The sequence below is a fragment of the Hemitrygon akajei genome, chromosome 6 (genome assembly GCF_048418815.1).
Source record: "Hemitrygon akajei chromosome 6, sHemAka1.3, whole genome shotgun sequence".
Classification (NCBI taxonomy): Eukaryota; Metazoa; Chordata; class Chondrichthyes; order Myliobatiformes; family Dasyatidae; genus Hemitrygon; species Hemitrygon akajei.
The window spans coordinates 98,468,682-98,491,761 of record NC_133129.1 but is presented as its reverse complement, the minus strand read 5'-3'; the positions used below and the strand labels follow the sequence as shown (position 1 = coordinate 98,491,761).

The 23,080-nt window shown below is 43.0% G+C and overlaps 1 protein-coding gene across 3 annotated transcripts in view; it reads right to left on the bottom strand.

The window, feature by feature from the left end:
* Positions 1-23,080, bottom strand: part of LOC140729344 (very-long-chain 3-oxoacyl-CoA reductase-B-like) — a 61,271-nt gene that overhangs the window by 13,124 nt on the left and 25,067 nt on the right. For all 3 annotated transcript variants that reach the window (XM_073048988.1, XM_073048987.1, XM_073048990.1), the window contains exons 4-9: positions 22,113-22,223; positions 21,692-21,759; positions 20,190-20,234; positions 15,773-15,807; positions 15,087-15,168; positions 13,034-13,099 (exon numbers count right to left, since the gene is read on the bottom strand). In XM_073048988.1, the coding sequence (XP_072905089.1) occupies positions 13,034-13,099; positions 15,087-15,168; positions 15,773-15,807; positions 20,190-20,234; positions 21,692-21,759; positions 22,113-22,223 (407 nt within the window). The remainder of the gene's footprint in view (positions 1-13,033; positions 13,100-15,086; positions 15,169-15,772; positions 15,808-20,189; positions 20,235-21,691; positions 21,760-22,112; positions 22,224-23,080) is intronic.

Below are 23,080 nucleotides of genomic sequence, written 5' to 3'. Positions count from 1 at the left end.
TTCTTGGTCACGGGCAAGGAAGAACAAATAACTTCTGGAGAGTAGTCCTTGTTGAATGACAATAGATGAGCCAAGTCCCACAATACAGCCCGTTAATCTGCTTCCCATATGGAGATTTCAAATACTGAAAGACCTAGATAGAGTTCAAGGTTCAAAGCAAAGTACTCAAATCTCACCCTATACAACACCGCATTTGATTTTCTTGCAGGCATACACAGGAGATCAGAGAAACAGAATAGAATCAATAAAAGACTGCGCCCAACAGGATGGACAAACAACCAGTCTAAAAAAGGCAACTGTTATGAATGTGCAGCAACTCTGAGGGGCCGAAGGTTACAAAGTCGCCCCCTCCTTTTCGAGAATCGCAAGATCACTATTAATTCGGGTCTGAGACCCAGGAAATGAGAGAGAGACGTCCAGAATCCACAAGATTTGGAATGTGTCCTGGCCTCAGCGAAACAGAACCATTGATAACGGCTATTGTCTCTTGGAGACGGAATTGTGTATTGAGTACTGTACTATTCATTGAAACCCCTCAGGGGACAACCAGAGTGGTCTGGTTGAGGGATTGCATCATCCCAACCTGATTGACATCTGAGACCCCGTGAGTAAGGATAAAAGAGGGTCTGGGGAACAACCCCTTCAGACGCACCAGGAGAAACGCTAGAAATCCCATGACAGCATTTAATAGCGACAGCCAGTGGGGGCTCGTGTGCGTCCTCCCTTGCCTGGGTTGGCGGCCTCACCACGGAAGAACGGCTTAGCTAAAGGAGAGGCCACAAGTGAACGGCCACGACAATGAGACTCCTGACGGATCAAAATCATAAAGGTTGGAAAACCCATATGTTCCCATTCTATTCCTATTTCTCTCTCTCTCTCCAACAAAGTGCAACACAGCGACAACCAAAAGACGGCAGCTTGTGGAACTGCAGTGAACTGTATATTTCCATCGGACAATTCATTATCCCCTAGACAACGCTAGAGCTTATTTCTTATTATTATTATACCCGCACCTTTAGATTTAGTATTGATGACGTATATTATCGGTATATTTGCATTGATATTATTTTTACTAATAAATACTGTTAAAAATAGTATCATCAGACTTCAACGGACCTCTCTATCTTTGCTGGTAAGTGACCCAGTTACGGGATTCGTAACAACGTGGGGCCTCGTCTCGAGATTTGATACCAAATTGGAGGGCCAGTGAATCGGGCTTTTAAGTCCAAACATGGGTCTGGTTGTGTGGGTAACCAGACGGGAAACCAGCAAAGATGGACAAGATGAATTTATAGAAAACCCAACTCTGGAGGCGCTAGAGGCTGCCACAAAGTCAGACTTGATAAATATTGTGAAAGGACTAAATCTCGCAGAGGTGAGGTTGTCGATAAAAAAGCAGGAGGTGCGGAGGGCCATAACTCAGTATTATATTGTGAAGAATGTGTTTTCGGCTGAGGTATTGGAAAATATCCCTGAAAAGGTACCAGCTAGTGGAATGGCTCAGCTAAAGTTGGAGAAATTAAGGTTGGAACATGAAATTAAGTTAAAACAGCTGGAAGCAGCCGAAAAGGAAAAAGAAAGAGCCAACAAGCAAAGTGAGTCAGAAGTGGCCCAAAGATCAGTGGGTGGCGTTGTTACAAAGTGTGTTAAAAGGGAAGGCGCAATGGGCATATGTAGCATTGTCCATGGAGGAGGAAGAGGCGGAGAATTATGAGAAAGTAAAGGAGGCCATTCTTCAGACCTATGAATTGGTACCTGAAGCGTATAGACAAAGGTTCAGAAATTTAAAGAAAGGGTGGAATCAGACGTATACCGAGTTTGCCTATGAGAAGGGTGTGCTCTTGGATCACTGGTGTGCAGCAGAAATGGTGGAAGAAGATTTTTGGCATCTCAGGAAGTTAATTCTGATTGAGGAATTTAAAGGTTGTGTTTCGGATGATATCCGGATGTATTTGAATGAGAAGCCAAATAAGTCCATATCCGAATTTGTTAGGTTCGCAGATGAATATGCCCTAACCCACAAGACAAAGTTTTCCTCAAATAAAAGTTACCAGAGAGACCGTGGGAACGGTAGAGAAAGCCGCCGGCTGAGGCAGAGATTCAGCCGGGAGCTAGCGGTAAAATTAAGGAGGAGGAAAGGCAAGACGGCAGGAGAGGTCCTGGCATAACCTGTTTTAATTGTGGAAAGGTGGGTCATATTGCATCTAAGTGTCTTGCTCCAAGGAAGGAGATAGGAAAAGGGAGAGCAGCAGTCCCTACAGGATGTATTGTAGTGATCAGTAAATCAATGAGAAAGCCCCAGGTAGACAGAATACGAGAGGGGCCTGTGAAATGTATTTCAGAAGGAACTGTGTCTGTGAAAGAGGGAGACACACCAGTTCCAGTGCGGATCTGGAGAGACACGGGAGCTGAGCTGTCATTGATTCGCAGTACGGTACTAGACTTTGGTCGCGAGACTGGAGAGGTAGCTTTGAGAGGCATAGGAAAAGGGACAGAAGCGGTGCCCTTGCATAGGATCATTATAAATTGTGAGCTGGTATCTGGACCAGTTGAAATAGGGGTGCGATCAGAATTCCCGAGAACTGACGTAGACATCCTTCTGGGTAATGATTTAGCTGGTGGTGATGTTTGGTCGGCCATGGAGCTGATGAGCCAGCCTGTAAGTGTTGAGGTCCCGCCCCTAGGCTCCAAGATCTATCCTGCATGCGCGGTCACTCGCAGCATGTCGAGAAAGGCAGCTGAGAAAGAGACCAGTTTAAATCAGGCCAGTATCGATTTGGCCGAGACGTTTTTACCGACCCTGTACCAAGAGGAGTTAGAGGGTGGTAAAACAGAGAATAGGAAAGTGAAAGAGAGTAAGGGAGAGGGGGTAGAACTGCCCTTAGCCGGGAGGAAATTTATAGAGGCACGGAGTAAAGATGAGAAACAGATAAGGCTGTTAGAATGTCCAGGGTTGGACATGGATGATCTGTCTGGTTTGGCAGAACTGTTTGAAGAAGTTGAAAATTTTAAATGTGTTCCCGATAATGAAATGAGGGCAGTCCTAGATGAAAAGGATGCCATTACCTTGAAGAAGTCTGCTGGGTTGGCAGATGAGGTTGTTTCAGCCCGCGGGGTTGAGTTTACTCCGGAAGGGAGTTACCCAGAGAGTAACTGGGAGGATCAGGGTAACTTAAAATTTGAAAAGGGTATGGGTATTGAAAGCCTGGAAGAGGCAGATGTCCCATTTGAGTGTGTTCAAAATGTGGATGCACGTGGTACTGAACCTAGTAATGGAACTCAGAAAAAGTCTGAGGGATTTGATTCAGTTGAAAAGGAATGCAGTCCTTGTGGGTCAGATGGACTTGGTTCAGTGAAGAAAGGGTTAACCTTGGTATCAGTGGGAAGTGAGAGTTCCCAGGTGTTTGTGTTCGAAGGTGTTTTAAAAGTTAGTGAGGAGATAAAAGGTGGTGAGGTGAATATTATTTTTGAAGGGAAAGGGAAAAGTGTAGTTCCTAAATTGAATGAAGAAAATTTAAAGTCTAGATTGAAGTCAGAAGCAGCAACCAGGCTACAGGGACAATGGCTTGGTAACACGGTGCCTGCGAATCAATTACAGGTTGATTTGGAATGTAAAGGTGCCCCACGCGCTATTGTTGTTCAAGAGTGTGCTGTGAAGAGGCAGAATCTGAAATGCTGTTTGGACAAAGAGGGATCGCTTGCAGATTTTAAACTGAAAACTAATAGCATGAAGGGTCCTGAAGATAAAATTAACAACTTGCTTCAAAATAAAGAATTGTGTGGAAATTCAGCAAATGGGCTACGTTTGGAACACATTGTTGATAAAATAACTCCTATGAAAGGAGCACGCAAAAGCCTATTCCACACTGGTATACAAGTTAACCATGTGGGAGTTAACTGGAAAAGGGGAGAGGGTTGACTGGATGTCACTTTAAATAACAGGATCCGGTTTTAAGGGATTTCGACAAAGCATGTAACTAATAAAGACAACCCCATGGAAGATTGACTGTTAGGTTTGAAAGTAACATAAAGATTAGTATTTGCATGAACTTTTGTAGTATACACGTAAGCTAAGATCACAACTCTTTAGTTTTTGTTTGCTGAAGGAAAGGAATAAAAATAGGTGGTTATCAAATTGGAGTCTGATGCTACAAGAATTTATTAAGGTACAAGATGTTAAGATATTAAAGGAAGTGACAATGTAATCGCTAACTGTTTAGATGCTGAATTGAATGTATAACTGTATTACTCTGTAGTGAAAAAAAACTCTTTTGTATTGTGTTAGATTCTGAAATCCTGTAAGACCCTGTATTAATTTTTACCGATGGTAAAAATCTTAGAAGGAAGGGGGTGTTATGAATGTGCAGCAACTCTGAGGGGCCGAAGGGTACAAAGTCGCCCCCTCCTTTTCAATAATCGCAAGATCGCTATTAATTCGGGTCTGAGACCCAGGAAATGAGAGAGACGTCCAGAATCCACAAGGTTTGGAATGTGTCCTGGCCTCAGCGAAACAGAACCATTGATAACGGCTGTTGTCTCTTGGAGACGGAATTGTGTATTGAGTACTGTACTATTCATTGAAACCCCTCAGGGGACAACCAGAGTGGTCTGGTTGAGGGATTGCATCATCCCAACCTGATTGACATCTGAGACCCCGTTAGTAAGGATAAAAGAGGGTCTGGGGAACAACCCCTTCAGACGCACCAGGAGAAATGCTAGAAATCCCGTGACAGCGTTTAATAGCGACAGCCAGTGGGGGCTCGTGTGCGTCCTTCCCTTGCCTGGGTTGGCGGCCTCACCACGGAAGAACGGCTTTAGCTAAAGGAGAGGCCACAAGTGAAAGGCCACGACAACGAGACTCCTGATGGGTCAAGATCATAAAGGTTGGAAAACCCGTAGCGGTAACTGTTCCCATTCTATTCCGATTTCTTTCTCTCTCTCTCTCCAACAAAGTGCAACACAGTGACAACCAAAAGACAGCAACTTGTGGAACTGCAGTGAACTGTATATTTCCATCGGACAATTCATTATCCCCTAGACAACGATAGAGCTTATTTCTTATTGATTATTATTATACCCGCACTTTTAGATTTAGTATTGACGACGTATATTATCTATATATTTGCATTGATATTATTTTTGTGTATTTTTGCTAATAAATAGACAAAGAAGCAGTTTCAGTGACAGGTTACTATCGATGCAATGCTCCTCAGACAGGATGAAGAGGTCAATACTCCCCAATGCCATTAGGCTTTACAATTCTACCGCCAGGACTTAAGAACTTTTTAAAAGCTATTATTAATGCTTTTTGAGATAGTGATTTAGATGCATATCATATTTTTTACTGAGTTAAGTATTGTATGTAATTAGTTTTGCTACAACAAGTGTATGGGACATTTGGAAAAAAAGTTGAATTTCCCCATGGGGATGAATAAAGTATCTATCTATCTATCTATCTATCTAAAAATAGTATCATCAGACTTCAACGGACCTCTCTATCTTTGCTGGTAAGTGACCTAGTTATGGGGTTCGTAACACAACAAACTGTGCAAATAAAAAAGAAAAATATGATGATAATAATAAAAAATAAATAAGGAATCAATATTGAGAACATGAGATGAAGAATCCTTCAAAGTGAGCCCATAGGTTGTGGGAACAGTTCAGTGATGGGCAAGTGAAGTCATCCCCTCCGTTCAAGAGCCTGATGATTGAGGGGTAATAACTATTCCTGTACCTGGTGGTATGAGGCCTGAGTCTCCTGTACCTTCTTCCTAATGGTAGCAGTGAGAAGAGAGCATGGCCTGGGTGGTGGGGGCCCCTGATGATGGATGATGTTTTCCTGTGACAGTGCTCCGTGTAGATGTACTCAATAGTGGGGAGGGCTTTAACCATGATGTACTGGGCCGTATCCATTATTGTCTGTGCAAGGTCATTGGTGTTACCACACCAGGCCATGATGCAGCCAGTCAATGTTGTTATGAACCCCATAACTGGGTCACTTACCAGCAAAGATAGAGAGGTCCGCTGAAATCTGATGGTCCTATTTTTAAACGTTTTTATTTATAAAGGGGCACAAAAGTAAGGTTAATACAAACATTCAGATAACATACGTTGTCAATACTCAATCTAAAGCGTGGGTATAGTAATAATCAACCATAAGAAGTAGCTCTATCATTTGTCTAGGGGTAAAACTATTGTCCAATGGAAATATCAAAGTCTCTGAAGTTCATGCAGGCTTTTAGCCTTTCGGGGACCGCTGGGTCTCACGTGTTGGAGAGAGAAAATAAACTTGCCAGCCTTTTGGACTCAAATTGTTGAATCGGGAACGTGGGTTCCCCGTTGTCAGTTCGAAGTCCTTTTCGGAGTTATCAGCCACTCGTTCCCCAGGCTAGGGGAACCAAATCACACGTGGCTCCCGAACGGCTTCCCGTCCTCTCGGGAGCGATGAGCGATGGTGTCTCCTTCTGGTGCGTCGCTGGGGTACTGCCTCCTGCAGTCCCCTTTTTATCTTGACTTGCAGAGTTGTAGATGTCAATCAAGGTAGGGTGATACAATCCCCACCCCACATTGCCCGAGGGTGTCCATGTCCCTGATAGCTGGCACGTAGTATAGAGTCGCAATTCACACAAGTGTCTCTAAGAACAATGGTCAAATCCGTTGCATTGTCTCTCATTTCCTGGGTCCAAGACCTGAATTAATAGCGATCTTGCGATTCTCAGGAAGGAGGGGGCTGGTATCATAACACCTCCCCTCTAAAAAAAACGTTTTTTACCAGCGGTTGAAAACGGATTCGTACAGAGTCTTACAGGATTTTAGAATCTAACACAATACACAAGTTTTTTTTTCTAACAGAGCTATACAGTTATACATTTAATTCAGCATCCAAACAGGTAACGATTACAGTGGCACTTCCTTTAATATTTTTCCCCTCTTGTACCTGACTAAAGGCTGGTAGCATCAGATTTCAACTTAACAGGCAGGTTCCAAGGGGGTTGTCTTTGTTATTCACATGCTTTGTCAAAATCCTGTACAGCCAGTTGTTCTATTTAAAAATGGTGCCCCCATTAACCGTCACCTTTTTTTCGGTGAGTTTCTATGGGAGGAACTCGAGTAGTTTGGCAGGGTAAACTCCCATCCGCCTCATTCATAGGAGTTATGTTATCAACACCGGGTCCCAGACCTAGTTCATTTCCACCCAGTTCTTTAGTTTTAAGCAAGTTGCCAGTTTTCTCTTCAGGACCCGTCATGCTATTAGTTTCCAATTTAAGATCTGCAAGTGATCCCTCTTTGTTCAAACAGCATTTCAAATTCGGCTGATTCACACCACACCCTTCGAGTACAAACACCGGGGAACCTTTACTTCCCACAATTACCAGGGTTAACCCTGTCTTCACTGAACCCAGTCTATCTGACCCAAAAGGATGGCCGTCTTGTTCAGCTGAATCAGATACCTCAGACCTTTTCTGAGCTCCGTGACTAGGTTCGGGACCACATGCATCCCCGTCTTGGACACTCACAAACGGGACATTGACCTCTTCCAGGCTTTCAATACCCGTACCTTTTTCAAATTCCAAATTCCCTTGCTCCTCCCAGCTACTCTCTGGGCAACTCCCTTCCGGAGTAAACTCAACCCCGCGGGCTGAAACAACCTCATCTGCCAACCAAACAGACCTGTCCAAGGTAAGGGCACCCTTTTCATCTAGGACTGCCCTCAACTCATTATCGGGAACACCTTTATAACTCGCAACTTCTTCAACCAGGTCTGCCAAACCAGACAGATCATCCATGTCCAACTCTGGACCTTTTAACAGCTTTATCTGTTTCTCATCTTTATTTCCTACCTCTAGGACCTTTCTCTTCGCTAAGGGAAGATCTATCTCCTTTCCCTTACCCCCTTTCACTTTACTACTCCTCGTTTTACCACCCTCTAAACCCTCGTGGCACAGGGTCGGTAAAGACGTCTTGGCCAAATCAAAACTGGCCAATTTTAAACTGCTCCCGTTCTCAGCTGCCGATTTCGACAGGCTGTGAGTGACCGCGCGTGCAGTATAGCTCGGGGACGCTATGGGCGGGGCCTCAACACGCACCGGTCGGCGGGTCATAATCATGGCTGACCAAACCTTACCCCCTGCTAAATCGTTCCCAAGAAGGACGTCCACGTCAGTTCTCGGGAATTCTGATGGCACCCCTATTTCAACTGATCCATACACCAGCTCACAATCCATAATGACCTTATGTAAGGACACCATTTCTATCCATTTTCCTATTCCCCTCAGGGCTACCTCTCCCGTCTGAGGTCCGAATTTTAACATGTTACCGCTAATCAATGATAGCTCCGCCCCCGTGTCTCTCCAAATCCTTACGGGAATTGGTGGATCCCCCTCCCTCAAAGACATGGTTCCGTGTGACAGATAAATCTCAGACCCCTCTCGCACTCTGCCTACCCGGGACCCTCTTGTTGATTTTCTGATTACCACTGCACACCCGATAGGGACCGCTGCTTTCCCTTTTTCTAGCTCCTTCCTCGGAGCAAAGCACCTAGGTGCAATATGTCCCCCCTTTCCACAATTAAAACAGGTCAAGCCCGGAAATCTCTGGCCGCCTGGCCTTTCCCCCTCCTCCTTGCCACTAGCTCCCGGCGGGACCTCTGCCTCAGCCGGCGGACTTTCTCGATCGTTCCCACGGTCTCTCGGGGTACTTTTATTCGAGGGAAACTTTGTCTTGTGGGTTAGGGCATATTCATCTGCGAACCTAGCAATTTCTGAGATGGACTTATTCGGCTTCTCATTCAAATACATCCGGATCTCCTCCGGAACACACCCTTTAAATTCCTCAATCAAAAATAACTCCCTGAGACGCCCATGATCCTCGCCCACTGTTTCTGTGGTGCACCAACGGTCCAAGAGCACACCCTTCTCATAGGCAAACTCGGTATACGTCTGATTCCACCCTTTTCGTAAATTTCTGAACCTTTGTCTATATGCTTCAGGTACCAATTCGTAAGTCCAGAGAATGGCCTCCTTTACTTTGGCATAATTCTCTGCTTCCCCCTCCTCGATGAACAACACCTCATTGTGCCTTCCCTTTTAACACACTTTGTAACGATGCCACCCACTGCTCTTTGGGCCACTTCTGATTTACTGCCACCTTTTCGAAAAGCAAGAAATAACTATCAACATCCGTCTCTTCGAATGGAGGTACTAACCTTAACTCCTGACTAACATTAAACCGCTCCTCTCGGTCTGACCCTTAATCTCTTCGCTCTTTCCTTAACTTCTCCATCTCCAAGTCATGTTTCCTCTGTTTCTCCTTCTCCTCATACTCCCTCTCCTTCTCGGCTCTTTCTTTCTCCTTCTCAGCTGCTTCCAGCCCCTTTAGCTGGAGCTCATGATCCCGTCTCACCTCTAACTCCTTTAGTTGGAACGCCTGCTCCCTTTCTTTCTCTCTCTCAGCCCTTTCTTTCTCTTTCTCTCTCTCAGCCCGTTCTTTGTCCTTCTCAGCTGCTTCCAGCTGCTTTACTTTAAATTCATGTTCCAACCTTAATTTCTCCAACTCTAACTGATCCGTCCCACTTGCTAGTACCTTTTCAAGGATATTTTCCAAATCCTCAGCTGTAAACACCTTCTTCCCAATGTAATACTGAGTTATGACCCTTCGCACTTCCCGCTTTTTCATTGATGACCTCACCTCTGTGAGGCTTAACCCCTTCGCCAGATTTACCAAGTCTACTTTGGTAGCCGCCTCTAGCGCCCCCAGAGTCAGGTTTCACATAAATTCATCCACGTCCATCTTTGCTGGTTTCCCGTCTGGCTACCCGCGTACCAGATCCAAAGTTTTGACTTAAGCCCGATTCACTGGCCCTCCAATTTGGTATCAAATCCCGGACGAGCCCCTAATGTTGTTATGAACCCCATAACTGGGTCACTTACCAGCAAAGATAGAGAGGTCCGCTGAAATCTGATGGTACTATTTTTAAACATTTTTATTTATAAAGGGGCACAAGGTAAGGTTAATACAAACATTCAGATAACATACATCGTCAATACTCAATCTAAAGCGCGGGTATAGTAATAATCAACAATAAGAAGTAGCTCTATCGTTTGTCTAGGGGTAAAACTATTGTCCAATGGAAATATCAAAGTCTCTGAAGTTCATGCAGGCTTTTCGCCTTTCGGGGACCGCTGGGTCTCACGTGTTGGAGAGAGAAAATAAACTTGCCAGCCTTTTGGACTCAAATTGTTGAATCGGGAATGTGGGTTCCCCGTTGTCAGTTCGAAGTCCTTTTCCGGGTTATCAGCCACTCGTTCCCCAGGCTAGGGGAACCGAATCACACGTGGCTCCCGAACGGCTTCCCGTCCTCACGGGAGCGATGAGCGATGGTGTCTCCTTCTGGTGCGTCGCTGGGGTACTGCCTCCTGCAGTCCCCTTTTTATCTTGACTTGCAGAGTTGTAGATGTCAATCAAGGTAGGGTGATACAATCCCCACCCCACATTGCCCGAGGGTGTCCATGACCCTGATAGCTGGCACGTAGTATAGAGTCACAATTCACACAGGTGTCTCTAAGAACAATGGTCAAATCCGTTGCATTGTCTCTCATTTCCTGGGTCCAAGACCCGAATTAATAGTGATATTGTGATTCTCAGGAAGGAGGGGGCTGGTATCATAACAATATACTCTCCACTGCACATCTACAGATGTTTATCAAAGATTTAAATGACATGCTGAATCTTCACAAACTTCTAGTAAAGTAGAGGTGCTGCCAAGCTTACATGTAATGGCACTTAAATTCTGCAGCCAGGACAGAACCTCTGAAATGATAACATTGAGGAATTTGAAGTTACTGACCCTCTCCACCTCTAATCCCCCAATGAGGAATGGCTCATGGCCCTCTGGTTTCCTCTTTCTGAAGTCAATTATCAACTCCTCGGTCTGGCTGACATTGAGTGATGGGTTATTATCGTGGTACTACGCAGTCAGATTTTCAGCCAGGTGATTCGTCACCACCTTTGATTCAGCCGGTGACAGTGATGTCATCAGCAAAGTTAAATATGGCATTGGAGCTGTGCTTAGTCACTCAGTCATAAATAGAAAGCAAACAGAGCAGGGGCTAAACACACAGACGTGTGGTACACCTGAGCTCATGGAAATTGTGGAGGAGATGTTTTTGCCAATCCAAACTAACTGGGGTTTTCAAGTGAGGAAATCAAGTTTTCAGTTGCACAAAGAGTTGTTGAGGCCAAGGTCTTGAAGCTTTTTGATTAGTTTTGAGAGGATGATACCATTGAATGCCGAGCTCTAATCAATGACGAGCATCTTTGTTATCCAGGTGTTCCAGGGTTGAGTGAAGAGCCGATGAAATGAGTGGACATGGAAGGTACGTTTCCAATAGTGGGGGAGTCCAAGACCAGAGGACATGGCTCAGAATTGAAGAACATCCCTTTAGAGCAGAGGTGATGAGGGTTTTCTATAGCCAGAGGGTGGTAAATCTGTGGGACTCATTGCCACATACGGCTGTGAGGGCCGTCATTGGGTATATTTAAAGTGGAGGTCAATAGGTTCTTGATATGTAAGGATGTCAAAAGTAATAGGGGGAATGCAGGAAAATTGGTTTGAGAAGGATTATAAATCAGCATGATGAAATAGTAGAACAGATTCGATGGGATGAATGACCTAATTCTACCCTTATGTCTTATGATCTCATGGTCTTTCCAAAAATCAAAGAGGAACAGCTATAAGAAATCTGAAATAAAAACAGAAGAACTGGAAATACTGAGCTGGTTGACCAGACTCTGCACAGAAACAGTCTGCCCGGCTGTGAAAATTGCTCTAAAGCAGGGGTTCCAAATCTTTTTTATGCCATGAACCCCAATCATTAACCAAGGGCTCCATGGACCCCAGGTTGGAACCCCTGCTTTAAAGTTTCATTGGTAAGATGGCACCAATCAGAGTATGGCATGGGGCTTGAAAGCCACAAACTAACCTAACACTTCAATATCACAAAGATGGTGATGGGATTTATGGACCTGAGTTATAGGCTGGGGTTGAATAGGAGTAAGGGGGGAGATTTGGTAGAGGTGTACAAAAATACAAGGAGTATAAATACGGCAAATATCATGGGAAGTGTGAAAAATTTGTTTTGCTTGATGTCTTGTGAGATCGAATTAGAACGAATTTGGGTTGAGTTCAAAAGTAGGAAACAGCACAATGACTTGGTAAGAGTGATTTATAAGAACATTAATAATAGTTAGAAGTGTATAGTGTGAACAATTCCAGTCCCAGGAATGATCCTCCTTTGTCTAGGCCACTGATAGGAAGTTCAACAACACTCCTTAAAAACTCTGGGAATCATGATAATGAACATTCCTGCCCCAGTTTTGCAGCTCCACTGGCTGATGAAAGTCTGGGGGGTAATGCTTATATACTCTTCCTTCCCTAGCACCTCATCACTTCCAAAACTCTGGAATGTAAATCCTATGCCTAATAAAGTGGCTAATGTTTGTGGTCTTCTGCTGCTGTAGCCCATCCACTTCAAGGTCCAACGTGTTGTGCATTCAGAGATGTCTTCTGCACACCAGAATTACTCTTGCCTTCCTGTCAGCATGAACCAGTCTGGCCATTTACCTCTGACCTTTTTCATTAACAAGCTGTTTTTGCCCACAGATCGGCCACTTATTAGATGATTTTTGTTCTTTGCACCATTCTCTGTAAACTCTAGAGACTTGTGCATGAAAATCCCAGGAGATCAGCAATTTCTGAGATACTCAAACTACCCTATCTGGCACCAACAACCATTAAAGATTGTCACTTAGATCACATTTCTTCCCCATTCTGATGTTTTGGTCCGAACAACAACTGAACCTCTTGACCATGTCCGCATGCTTTTATGCACCGAGTTTCTGCCACATGATTGGCTGATTAGATATCTGCATTAACAAACAGGTGTACACTAACAAAGTGGTTCCTGAGTTTAAATAAAAATAATATATGTACTCGAGAAAGAAGGAAAAATGATATTCATTTGTTTTTCCATACCTGTGTGATAATTCCCTGTGATTTGTATTCCACATTCAGTGCTCGGGAGAAGAAGTCAGTGAAGACCTGTGAAAGGTAAAGATCCTTAATTGAAGAACACTAACAACATTCAAAAAGTTCAAACTCATTCACTGGTTGATACCCAACCCCCAGTTTGGAGACATCAAGTATTAGGAATGAGTCATTGCAGGTACATGATAGTGAGATGGGTTACAGTTGGTAAGGGCAGGGATGAAAGATCAGTGTGCTGAGGGGTCAGAATATGTGATGTGGGGTGCTGAAGACAAGATTGGGTATTTGCGGCTGGGCGGAGTTAGTTGAGTACATGTGTAAGGAGTTGGGATTTATCGTTATTCAATCATCCACATGTATACAGATAAATGAAACAATATTCCACTGGGACATAGGTGGAATAAGCAGAACATGCATCAGATGAAGCACATAAAATAATACTAACACAATAATATGAACAGGTAAGTTTTTTTAAAATTGTAGCTGTACAACCAGCTAAGGGTGAGAGCATTGAGCTTGGTATGTTCAAAGTTCAAAGTAAATTTATTATCAAAGTACATATATCTCACCTGACACAACCCTGACATTCATTTTCTTGTGGACCCATGATTGCCCGTGTCATGGAGCATCGCACATTATGATTATGATGATACTCAATAAATTGATAATTGGGTAATAACCATAACAGAATAAATGAAAACCGCACCAGTGTGCAAAGGGCAACAAATTGTGCAAATGCAAAGAGAAAGAAATAATATTAATAAATAAATAAGCAATAAATATCAAGAACATGAGAAGAAGTGTCCATTGGTTCTGGGAACATTTCAGTGAAGGGGCAAGTGAAGTTGAGTGAAGTTATTCCCTTTGGTTCAAGAGCCTGATGGTTGAGGAGAAGTAACTGTTCCTGAACCTGGTGGTGTGAGTCCTGTGGCTCCTTTAGGTCCTTTCTCATGGCAGTAAGAGAAGAAAGCATGACCTGACTGATGGGGAACCTTGATCATGGATTCTGCTTTCCTGTGACAGTGTTTTATGTACATGTGCTCACGTGCTCAATGTACAAACGCCTTACAAGAAACGGCAGAAAATTATAGGAAGGTGTCATGAGCCTATGGGCCAGGCTGTGCACCTGTATTTGATAATTTTTGTTAAACCCTTGTACTTTCTGCTTTCTCTTATAGAGTTTATTTTGACTAGCTCAGGTTCATTTAACTTCTGATTAGTGTTTATCACAGTGTCCTTGTGTTTCGAGAATGATTTATCTCGCAGTGTCACTTGGTTGAGCCACCAATGTTCTGTTAAAATTCCTATGAATGAACTCTGTTTTTGTCTCTACGTGGGAGTCTGGTGATGCACCACACCAGGGATCAGTCATTTGTTAACGCACACTGTGAGACAGGATGTACCGTCAAATGTTTAGAGAAGGTGCAGAGATTTACCAGGATACTGCCTGGGTGAGGGAACACACCTCATGAGGGCAGATAAGCAGGCTTTCTGGTAGAGCGAAGGAGGATGAGTAGTGACTGGATAGGGATCTACAAGGTGATAAGAGGCATAGATCAAGTAGATAGTCAGTGACTTTTTCCCCAGCTGGAAATATCTAATACCAGGGGCATAATTTTTAGGCAACTGGAGGAATGTACAAGTGGGGGATGTCAGAGGCAGTTTTTTATGTGCGCAGAGAGTGCTGGGTGTGTGGATCACCCTGCCAGGGGTGCTGGTAGAGGCAGGTACATTAGGGACTTTGAAGAGACTCTTAGATAGTCACAAGGGCAATGGAAATATGGAGGGTAATATGGGAGGGAAGGGTTAGATTGATCATACAATAGGTTCAAAGCTGCCTGTAGTGTGTTGCAGACTTCAACGCTTTATGTTCTTTCATACTATAACAAGGGTTCCCATCTTTTTTATGCCATGAGCCAATACCATTAAGCAAGCAGTCCGTAAACCCCAGGTTGGGAACACCTGTACTGTGATGTTGTGTCCAAGCTTCAGAGGTGAGAGCACTACCTATACAGTCAGCTAGCCTATGATAAGTGCTTACCTTAGTCGCTGAATACATGGCAAGCATTGGATGTGGAAAATCTCCAGCTTCTGAAGAAATGTTGATAATGACACCTTTCTTCCTGGCAAGTTTCAAAACCAAACACCAAACATCAGAACAAGGAGAATTACTGAGATAATTTTACTTCCAAGGCAGAGATCACCAAGAAAGTAAAGATTTGGGAAAAACAGCTCAAGGTAAAATATGATTTAGGACACAGATGTGAGTTTAACATGTAATGGTGATATTTTTGATGTGTGCTGTTCTATAACTGGACAAAACATATACAGTGAAATGAGTCATCTTTCAGCAAATCAAATCGAGGACGTGCTGTAGCTGTGGTAAGTATCGCCACACTTCCTGCGCTGATGTAACATGCCCACAATTTACTAATCCTAATCCCTACATGTTTGGAATGTGGTAGGAAACCAGAGCACTTGGAAGAAACCCACATAATCGTGGGTAGAGTATACAAACTCCTTCCAGACAGCGGCAGGAACCGAACCCTGATCATACATCCAGCGCTGTAAAGCAATTTCGCTAAGCACTATGTAATAATAAGATGTCAAATAAAATCTCTTTTATCATCTCAGCTGTCCCCTCAACCTCTGCCTCTCCTGCTCTCTCCAAAGTTACACTTGATTATAATTAACTCAAACCTCCCAAATTACAAGCTGCGACGGTACCTGTCAACCATTTGCGGCAGGACAACAGCAGTCATCTATCAAAGAGGAAAGAGGGACGTGTTAGGCTCAATACATTTACTAAAGGGACAATGTTTCTGAACCGTATGGGGTCGTTTGTGAGAATGTGATGGTCACGAATGTGGCTGTTTGAACATGCAGTTAATCGATCAGACCTCCTAAGTGTGGAGAGCTTTCTCTTTTCACACATGCTTCTGAGTGCAGATGTTTCTACATCTCAGCAGGTCTGGTTCATAACTCCCACACTGCAGGTTTCCCAGTGTGTACCAGTGCTCAGGCTGCCCAGAGTGTACAATTACTCAGGCTGCCCAGAGTGTACAATTACTCAGGCTGCCCAGTGTGTTCAATTACTCAGGCTGCCCAGTGTGTACAATTACTCAGGCTGCCCAGTGTGTACAATTACTCAGGCTGCCCAGAGGGTACAATTACTCAGGCTGCCCAGTGTGTACAATTACTCAGGCTGCCCAGAGTGTACAATTACTCAGGCTGCCCAGTGTGTACAATTACTCAGGCTGCCCAGAGTGTACAATTACTCAGGCTGCCCAGTGTGTTCAATTACTCAGGATGCCCAGAGTGTACAATTACTCAGGCTGCCCAGTGTGTACAATTACTCAGGCTGCCCAGTGTGTTCAATTACTCAGGCTGCCCAGTGTGTATAATTACTCAGGCTGCCCAGTGTGTACAATTACTCAGGCTGCCCAGAGTGTACAATTACTCAGGCTGCCCAGAGTGTACAATTACTCAGGCTGCCCAGTGTGTTCAATTACTCAGGCTGCCCAGTGTGTACAATTACTCAGGCTGCCCAGAGTGTACAATTACTCAGGCTGCCCAGTGTGTACAATTACTCAGGCTGCCCAGTGTGTTCAATTACTCAGGCTGCCCAGAGTGTACAATTACTCAGGCTGCCCAGTGTGTACAATTACTCAGGCTGCCCAGTGTGTACAATTACTCAAGTATCCCAGTGTGTACAATTACTCAGGCTGCCCAGTGTGTACAATTACTCAGGCTGCCCAGTGTGTATAATTACTCAGGCTGCCCTGTGTGTACAATTACTCAGGCTGCCCAGAGTGTACAATTACTCAGGCTGCCCAGTGTGTATAATTACTCAGGCTGCCCAGTGTGTATAATTACTCAGGCTGCCCTGTGTGTAGAAATGTCTCATTGCCTGTTTCATAGCTCCCACACTGTAAGTTGCCCAGTGTATAACAATGCTAACATGACGCAGTAAAATGTTTAATCATCTGCTTCCTTGTCATTCTTGTCGCACAGAAACATAACTCATATCACCTACTTCACAGATTCATTTGATAAACTTTCCAGACTGAAACAATTGAAAGGATTTCCAACCTCATCTGGCAACACAGCAAGTGAATTCATACAAACGAATGTAAATTCAACACTAGTTTTCATTTCCTGAAATGTGGTGCTGATGCTTTATAAAGCATTTGTCAGACCACTGACTAACGTGAGCAGCTTTGCCCCATATCGAAGAAAAAGATGTGCTGACATTGGACAGGGTTCAGTGTTAGTTCACGAGAATTATCCCAGGAATGGAAGGGTTAATGTATGAGGAGCCTTCGGGTCTGTACTCACTAGAGTTTAGACGAATGAGTGGAATTCTCACTGAAAACGGAACAGCCTATATACAGTCCCTATAAAAATTATGCACCCTTCTTGGAAGTCTTCATGTTTTGTTGTTTTACAATGTTGAATCACTGTGGTCTAAATTTATTACATTTATTAAATACCAATTAATTAATTGATTGCAGAATTACTCACCCTCTTCAAGTCAGTATTTAGTCGATGCACCTTTGGTATCAATTACAGCTTTGATTCTGTGTGGTTAGGTCTCTATCAGCTTTCTACATCTGGACACTGCAATTTTTCCCCATTCTTCTTGACAAAACTGCTCAAACTCTGTCAGATTGCGTGAGGATTGTGAATAAACAGACCTTTTCAAGTCCAGCCGCAGGTTCTCAATTGGATTGAGGTCTGGACTCTGACTTGGCCATTTCAAGGCATTAACTTTGTTGTTTTTAAGCCATTCCTGTGTGGCTTTGGCTTTATGCTTAGGGTCATTGTCTTGCTGGAAAACAAATCGTCTCCAAGTCACAGTTCTCTTGCATCAGGTTGTCCCTTTATTTTGTTGCATTCAATTTACTTTCTATCTTCATAAGCCTTTCAGGGCCTGCTGCAGTGAAGCATCCCCACAGCACGATGCAGCCACCACCATGTTTCATGGTACGGATGGTATGTTTTTGATAATCTCCAGTGTTTAGCTTATGGCAAACATAGCATTTAGTCTGATGGGCAAAAAGCTCAATTTTGGTTTCATTAGACAATAGAACCTCCTTTCAGCTGACTTCTGACTAACCTGAGCTGAGATTTTATGTGAGTTTTTTTCCAACAGTGGCTTTCTCTTTGCCACTCTCCCATAAAGCTATGACTGGTGAAGCACCCGGGCAACAGCTGTTGTAAGTGCAGTCTCTCCTACCTCAGCCACTGAGGCTTGTTACTGCACCAGAGTTGTCATAGGTCTCTTGGTGGCCTCCCTCACAGGTCCCCTTCTTGCAGAGTCACTCAGTTTTTGAGGACAGCCTGCTCGAGGCAGATTTACAGCTGTGCCATATTCTTTCCATTTCTTCATGATTGACTTAACTGTGATATCCAGTGACTTGGAAACTTTCTTGTATCCATTGCCTGACTTGTGTTTTTCAATAACTTTTTTACAGAACTGCTTGGAGTATTCTTTTGTCTTCATGGTGTAGCTTTTGCCAGTATACTGACTCATCAGTAGTTGGACCTTCCAGATACAGGTGTATTTTACTTCAGTTGAAACATCTTGACTGCTCATAGGTCTCCAAAATCAGATCTCTATTTGAATAATTATGTAATTTGTAAAACCAATTGACTGCACCAGTGATTATTTGGTATGTTGTATTTTATATTTGTAATTAATTTAGATCACTTTGTAGAAATCTGTTTTCACTTGGACACAAAAGAGTACTTTTCTGTTCATCAGTAACAAAAAAAGCCAAAGTAAATCCACTGAGATTCAATGCTGTAAAACAATAAAACATGAAAACTTATTGGGGGGGGAGTTAGTGAATACTTTTTACAGGCACTGTAGAATGGATGTGTAGAGAATGTTTCCTTCAGTGACAAAGTTTAGCACCATTGCCTCAGAATAGAAGGACATCTCTTTAGAACAGAGGTGAGGAGGAATTTCTTTAGCCAGAGTGTGGAGACTCTATGGAATTCATTGCCACATTTAGCTACATCTTGGGTATTTCTGAGCTGGAGGTTGATGGGCTCTCAATTACAGTCGGCCCTCCTTATCCGCGAATTCCGCATCCGCAAATTCAACCAACCGTGAATCGTGAAAACCCGGAAGTGCTCTTCCAGCACTTGCTGTTCGAGCATGTACTGACTTCTTGTCATTATTCCCTAAACAACGCAGTATAACAACTATTTTACATAGCATTTACATTGTATTAGCTGTTATAAGTAATCTAGAGATGATTTAAAGTATACGGGAGGATATGCATGGGTTATCGTGGATTGGGATCGAAAAAAATCGGAAGCTCTCTTACTAATTAAGTCGGAACAGGTACATCTGGTTTTATTTAGCGTCACTTAGTCAAACGTTTGCATTCGTATATAGTATATATCTTACCTTTGTATGCATATTAAACACTTAAGACCGTATGGTTCAGCGCCAGGCTTGGGACGTTCCGGAGTTCAATCTAGTGACAGATCGCTATCGAGCCGTGCTGGGTTGATGTGGAGGATCAAAAACCCAAAACCCAGTAATTACACCACTGCTTACTTAGTAATAATCATAGCTTTCATCGGGGCAGGGCCTTTCACATGCTCCTTTAAAATTGTTCCGATCGTTGACCGACTGTAGCCTAATGTTTTTCCAATGACCGATGGCGTTTCACTTCTTTCCGATTGCTTTATTATTTCCACCTTATTTTCGATCGCGATCGTGATTATTTTCGTGAACAGAAACACCGTGGATTCAGAGCTAAGACAGGTCCTAATGCCCACCGCTCTGAACATGTTAAATAAAGTTCGGGGTTCCGCTGGATCCTAAAAATCACCACTGATTCAGGTTAAATAAGGGACTCGAGCATCCGTGATTTTTGGTATCCGCGGAGGTTCTCTGAACCAATCCCCTGCAGATAAGAAGGGCCGACTGTAGTAAGGGCACCGACGGTTACAGGGAGAAGGCAGGATAATGGGGTTGAGAGGAATAATAAATCAGCCATGATGGAATGACAGAGCAGACTCGATTGGCCAGGTAGACGATATCTGCTCCTATGACTTATGGTCTAAGTACTTCGTAACACCCTCTTTAATCAAATACACTGTTCTTCAGTATGGGGATACTCACCATTGGCACAGAAAGGGCATTGCAGAAGACAATATCAGTAACTGCCTGAAATATTAAAAAGCTCATTTTAGAAAATAGAACATCGAGCATTACAGCACAGTACAGGCCCTTCAGTCTATGATGTTGTGCCGACCTTTTACCCTACACCAAAATCAATCCAACCCTTCCCTCACACAGAGCTCTCCAATTTTCTTTCAAGCATTTGCCTAAGTAGAGTTTTCTTCAAGATTCATTTTCTAATTTTTCCTCTCTCCACTCCGCCTTAAAGTCACCGACTCCTGTTGGGGTGTTGTTAAATAAGGGTACTCTTCCCAGAGTACTTGTTCTTCAGATTCCTCTTGAGACTAAGGTGTGAGCATCGGCAGTTCAATTCATGATCTTTCCATGTATTACATCCATCAGTATTTTCATAAGACACTGATCTGAGGTGGGAAACTTGGTCAATATCTAAAGATTAGCCCAGCCAAGTGAACGTAGATGGGATTTACCAGTGGCCACCCATTTTAGAATGGCATTTCAATTCCACCCCATTTCCATTCTGATGTCTGTTCATGGTCCTCCGCTACTGCCACAATGAGGTCCTTCCCCTCCCCTCCCCACCGTCTTCTTACTCTGGCTTCTGCCCCTTCCTTTCCAGTCTTGATGAAGGACTCAGCCTGAAATGTTGACTGTTTATTGTCCTCCATAGATGCTACCTGACCTGCTCAGTTCCTCCAGCATTTAGTGTGTGTTGCAGGGGTGTGAACTTGAAAGTCTCATGCATGGCAGGAACAGCTGTTTAATAGGCTGTACTATACTTGAACAATCTGACCCACTTTTCTCTTCTATAAGCCATGCCTTTAATATAAGCTTTCCATTTGACAGTGTAGTTCCCACCTGGAGCTCCAGTTTCCTCCTATATTCCACAGATATGTGGAATTTATTTATTTATTGAGTTAACAGTGCAAATAGGCCCTTCCAGCCCTTCAAACGGAGCTACTCGGCAACCCACAATTTAACCCTTGCCTAAACATGGCACAGTTTACAATAGAACACATAGATCATAGAATGGTGCAGCACAGGAACAGCCATTTGGCCCACAATGTTGTGCCAGGCCAGCTAAAAACCAAATTATAAAACACTAATCCCTCCTAACTACACAATGTCTATGTCCCTCCATCTTCCTCACATTCATGTGCCTATTATCCTACCAACCAGTACATCTTTGGACGATGGGAGGAAACCCACACGGCCACAAAGAAAAGGTATAAACTGTTTGCAGGCAGCAGTGGGAGTTGAACCTGGGTCACTGGTACTGTAAAGCATTGTGTTAGCTGCTATGCTATCTTGCCACCTATTATCCATGCTACAGTATAAGCTATCTTATGTACCTATACTTATTGTGTTCTTTATCTTACTGTGGTTTTTTATTGCCCTGTATTAGATCTGCAGTAACAGTTATTTTGTTCTCCCTTATAATTGTGTGCTGGGAATGACATCAAACAATCTTGAATGTACTATACCTTTTTGACATCTGGCACATCCAGAAAGTAACATGGAGATATATTATAGGTTTTCCCAACATTGTTCACTGAAAAAAGGAAGATTAGAATTAGAACTTCTGACAAATGTAACATTAATTGCCTTCTAAAAGTAGTACAGTGTAAAGTATTAAACAAATATCATGATTAATTTAAATAAATAAATCAGATTCATAAATAATACACAAATAAACAATAAACAGATAAATTAAAAACAGATAAACCGATATTTTAATTTTTTAAAATATTTCCTATGTTTTTTTTCCCACATTTCTTTATCTTGCTTTATCACACAATACGGACAAATCAGGAAAAGAGTTGTTCTGTGGTTTATTGCTGTGAGGATTGATTTTCTCTGCCATCTGTAGAAATGAAAAAGTTGGCTTAGAGTCTAGAGAATTACCAAGGACTCCAATGTTCATGCCGTTCAGTACTTCCTGAATAGGCCCATAGATGTCAGTTCCAGCGGTGAAGTCAGCCTGAATAATCTTGGTCTTTTTGCCGTGTTGTTGTTCTGTAATTACCCACAAAAAAAACAAGCATCAATCCAGAGTTCCGCCACATGCACTTCCATCTTCCTGTACAATCATACAACGTAGGGGGGGGGACGTCATGTGATGACGTAGGATTGAGATGTGGAAATCCAGCTCTCCCATAAAAAACCAGTAAAATAATGTTTAAGTGAAGAAAAGTTAGTAAATACTTTTTAAACATTTCTTATAAACTACTCAGGATTGTCTTAAGATATGTCTCCTAAACAGAAACAGAAGAAAACTATTACTTTGAAGACAACATAAGTTGGAAAAGAATCAAGGCCGGCCGCCATGAAAGGGCCTCGGGCTCAAGTGCATTTTACCTCCGGCGATACAGAACAGGAAACTGCGGCAACATCAACCGTTTCCAAAAAAAAAGAGCAACAGGAATTGCGCATGCGTGAAGGAAGGGGCATGCGCAAACACGAGCAACCCAAACTACAAATCCCAGCTATGATCGGAACTGAAAGTGGAAGTGAATATGAGGTGGAATCAGATTCTCTGGATAAATCAGACGAAGATGAAGAGACAAACAAAGAAGAGCAACAGGAAGAGGTTGGAGGTGATATTGGAGACACAAAAAAAGTCTTTGGTGCAAATAATGCATGAATTAAAAGCATTAAAAGTAATAAAAAAGATATTAAAAATATGAAGATTATGTTTGATAAAATGATGAAAAGACAGGACAAAATGGACAAGAAAATTAAAAACTTAGAAGAAACAACAGGAGACACCATTGATAGAGTGAATAAAATGGAAGATAATATTTCTGCCTGGACATCAGAAAGAAAATGGTTGTTGGAAAAAGTGGATGTACTTGAAAATTTTAGTCGACAAA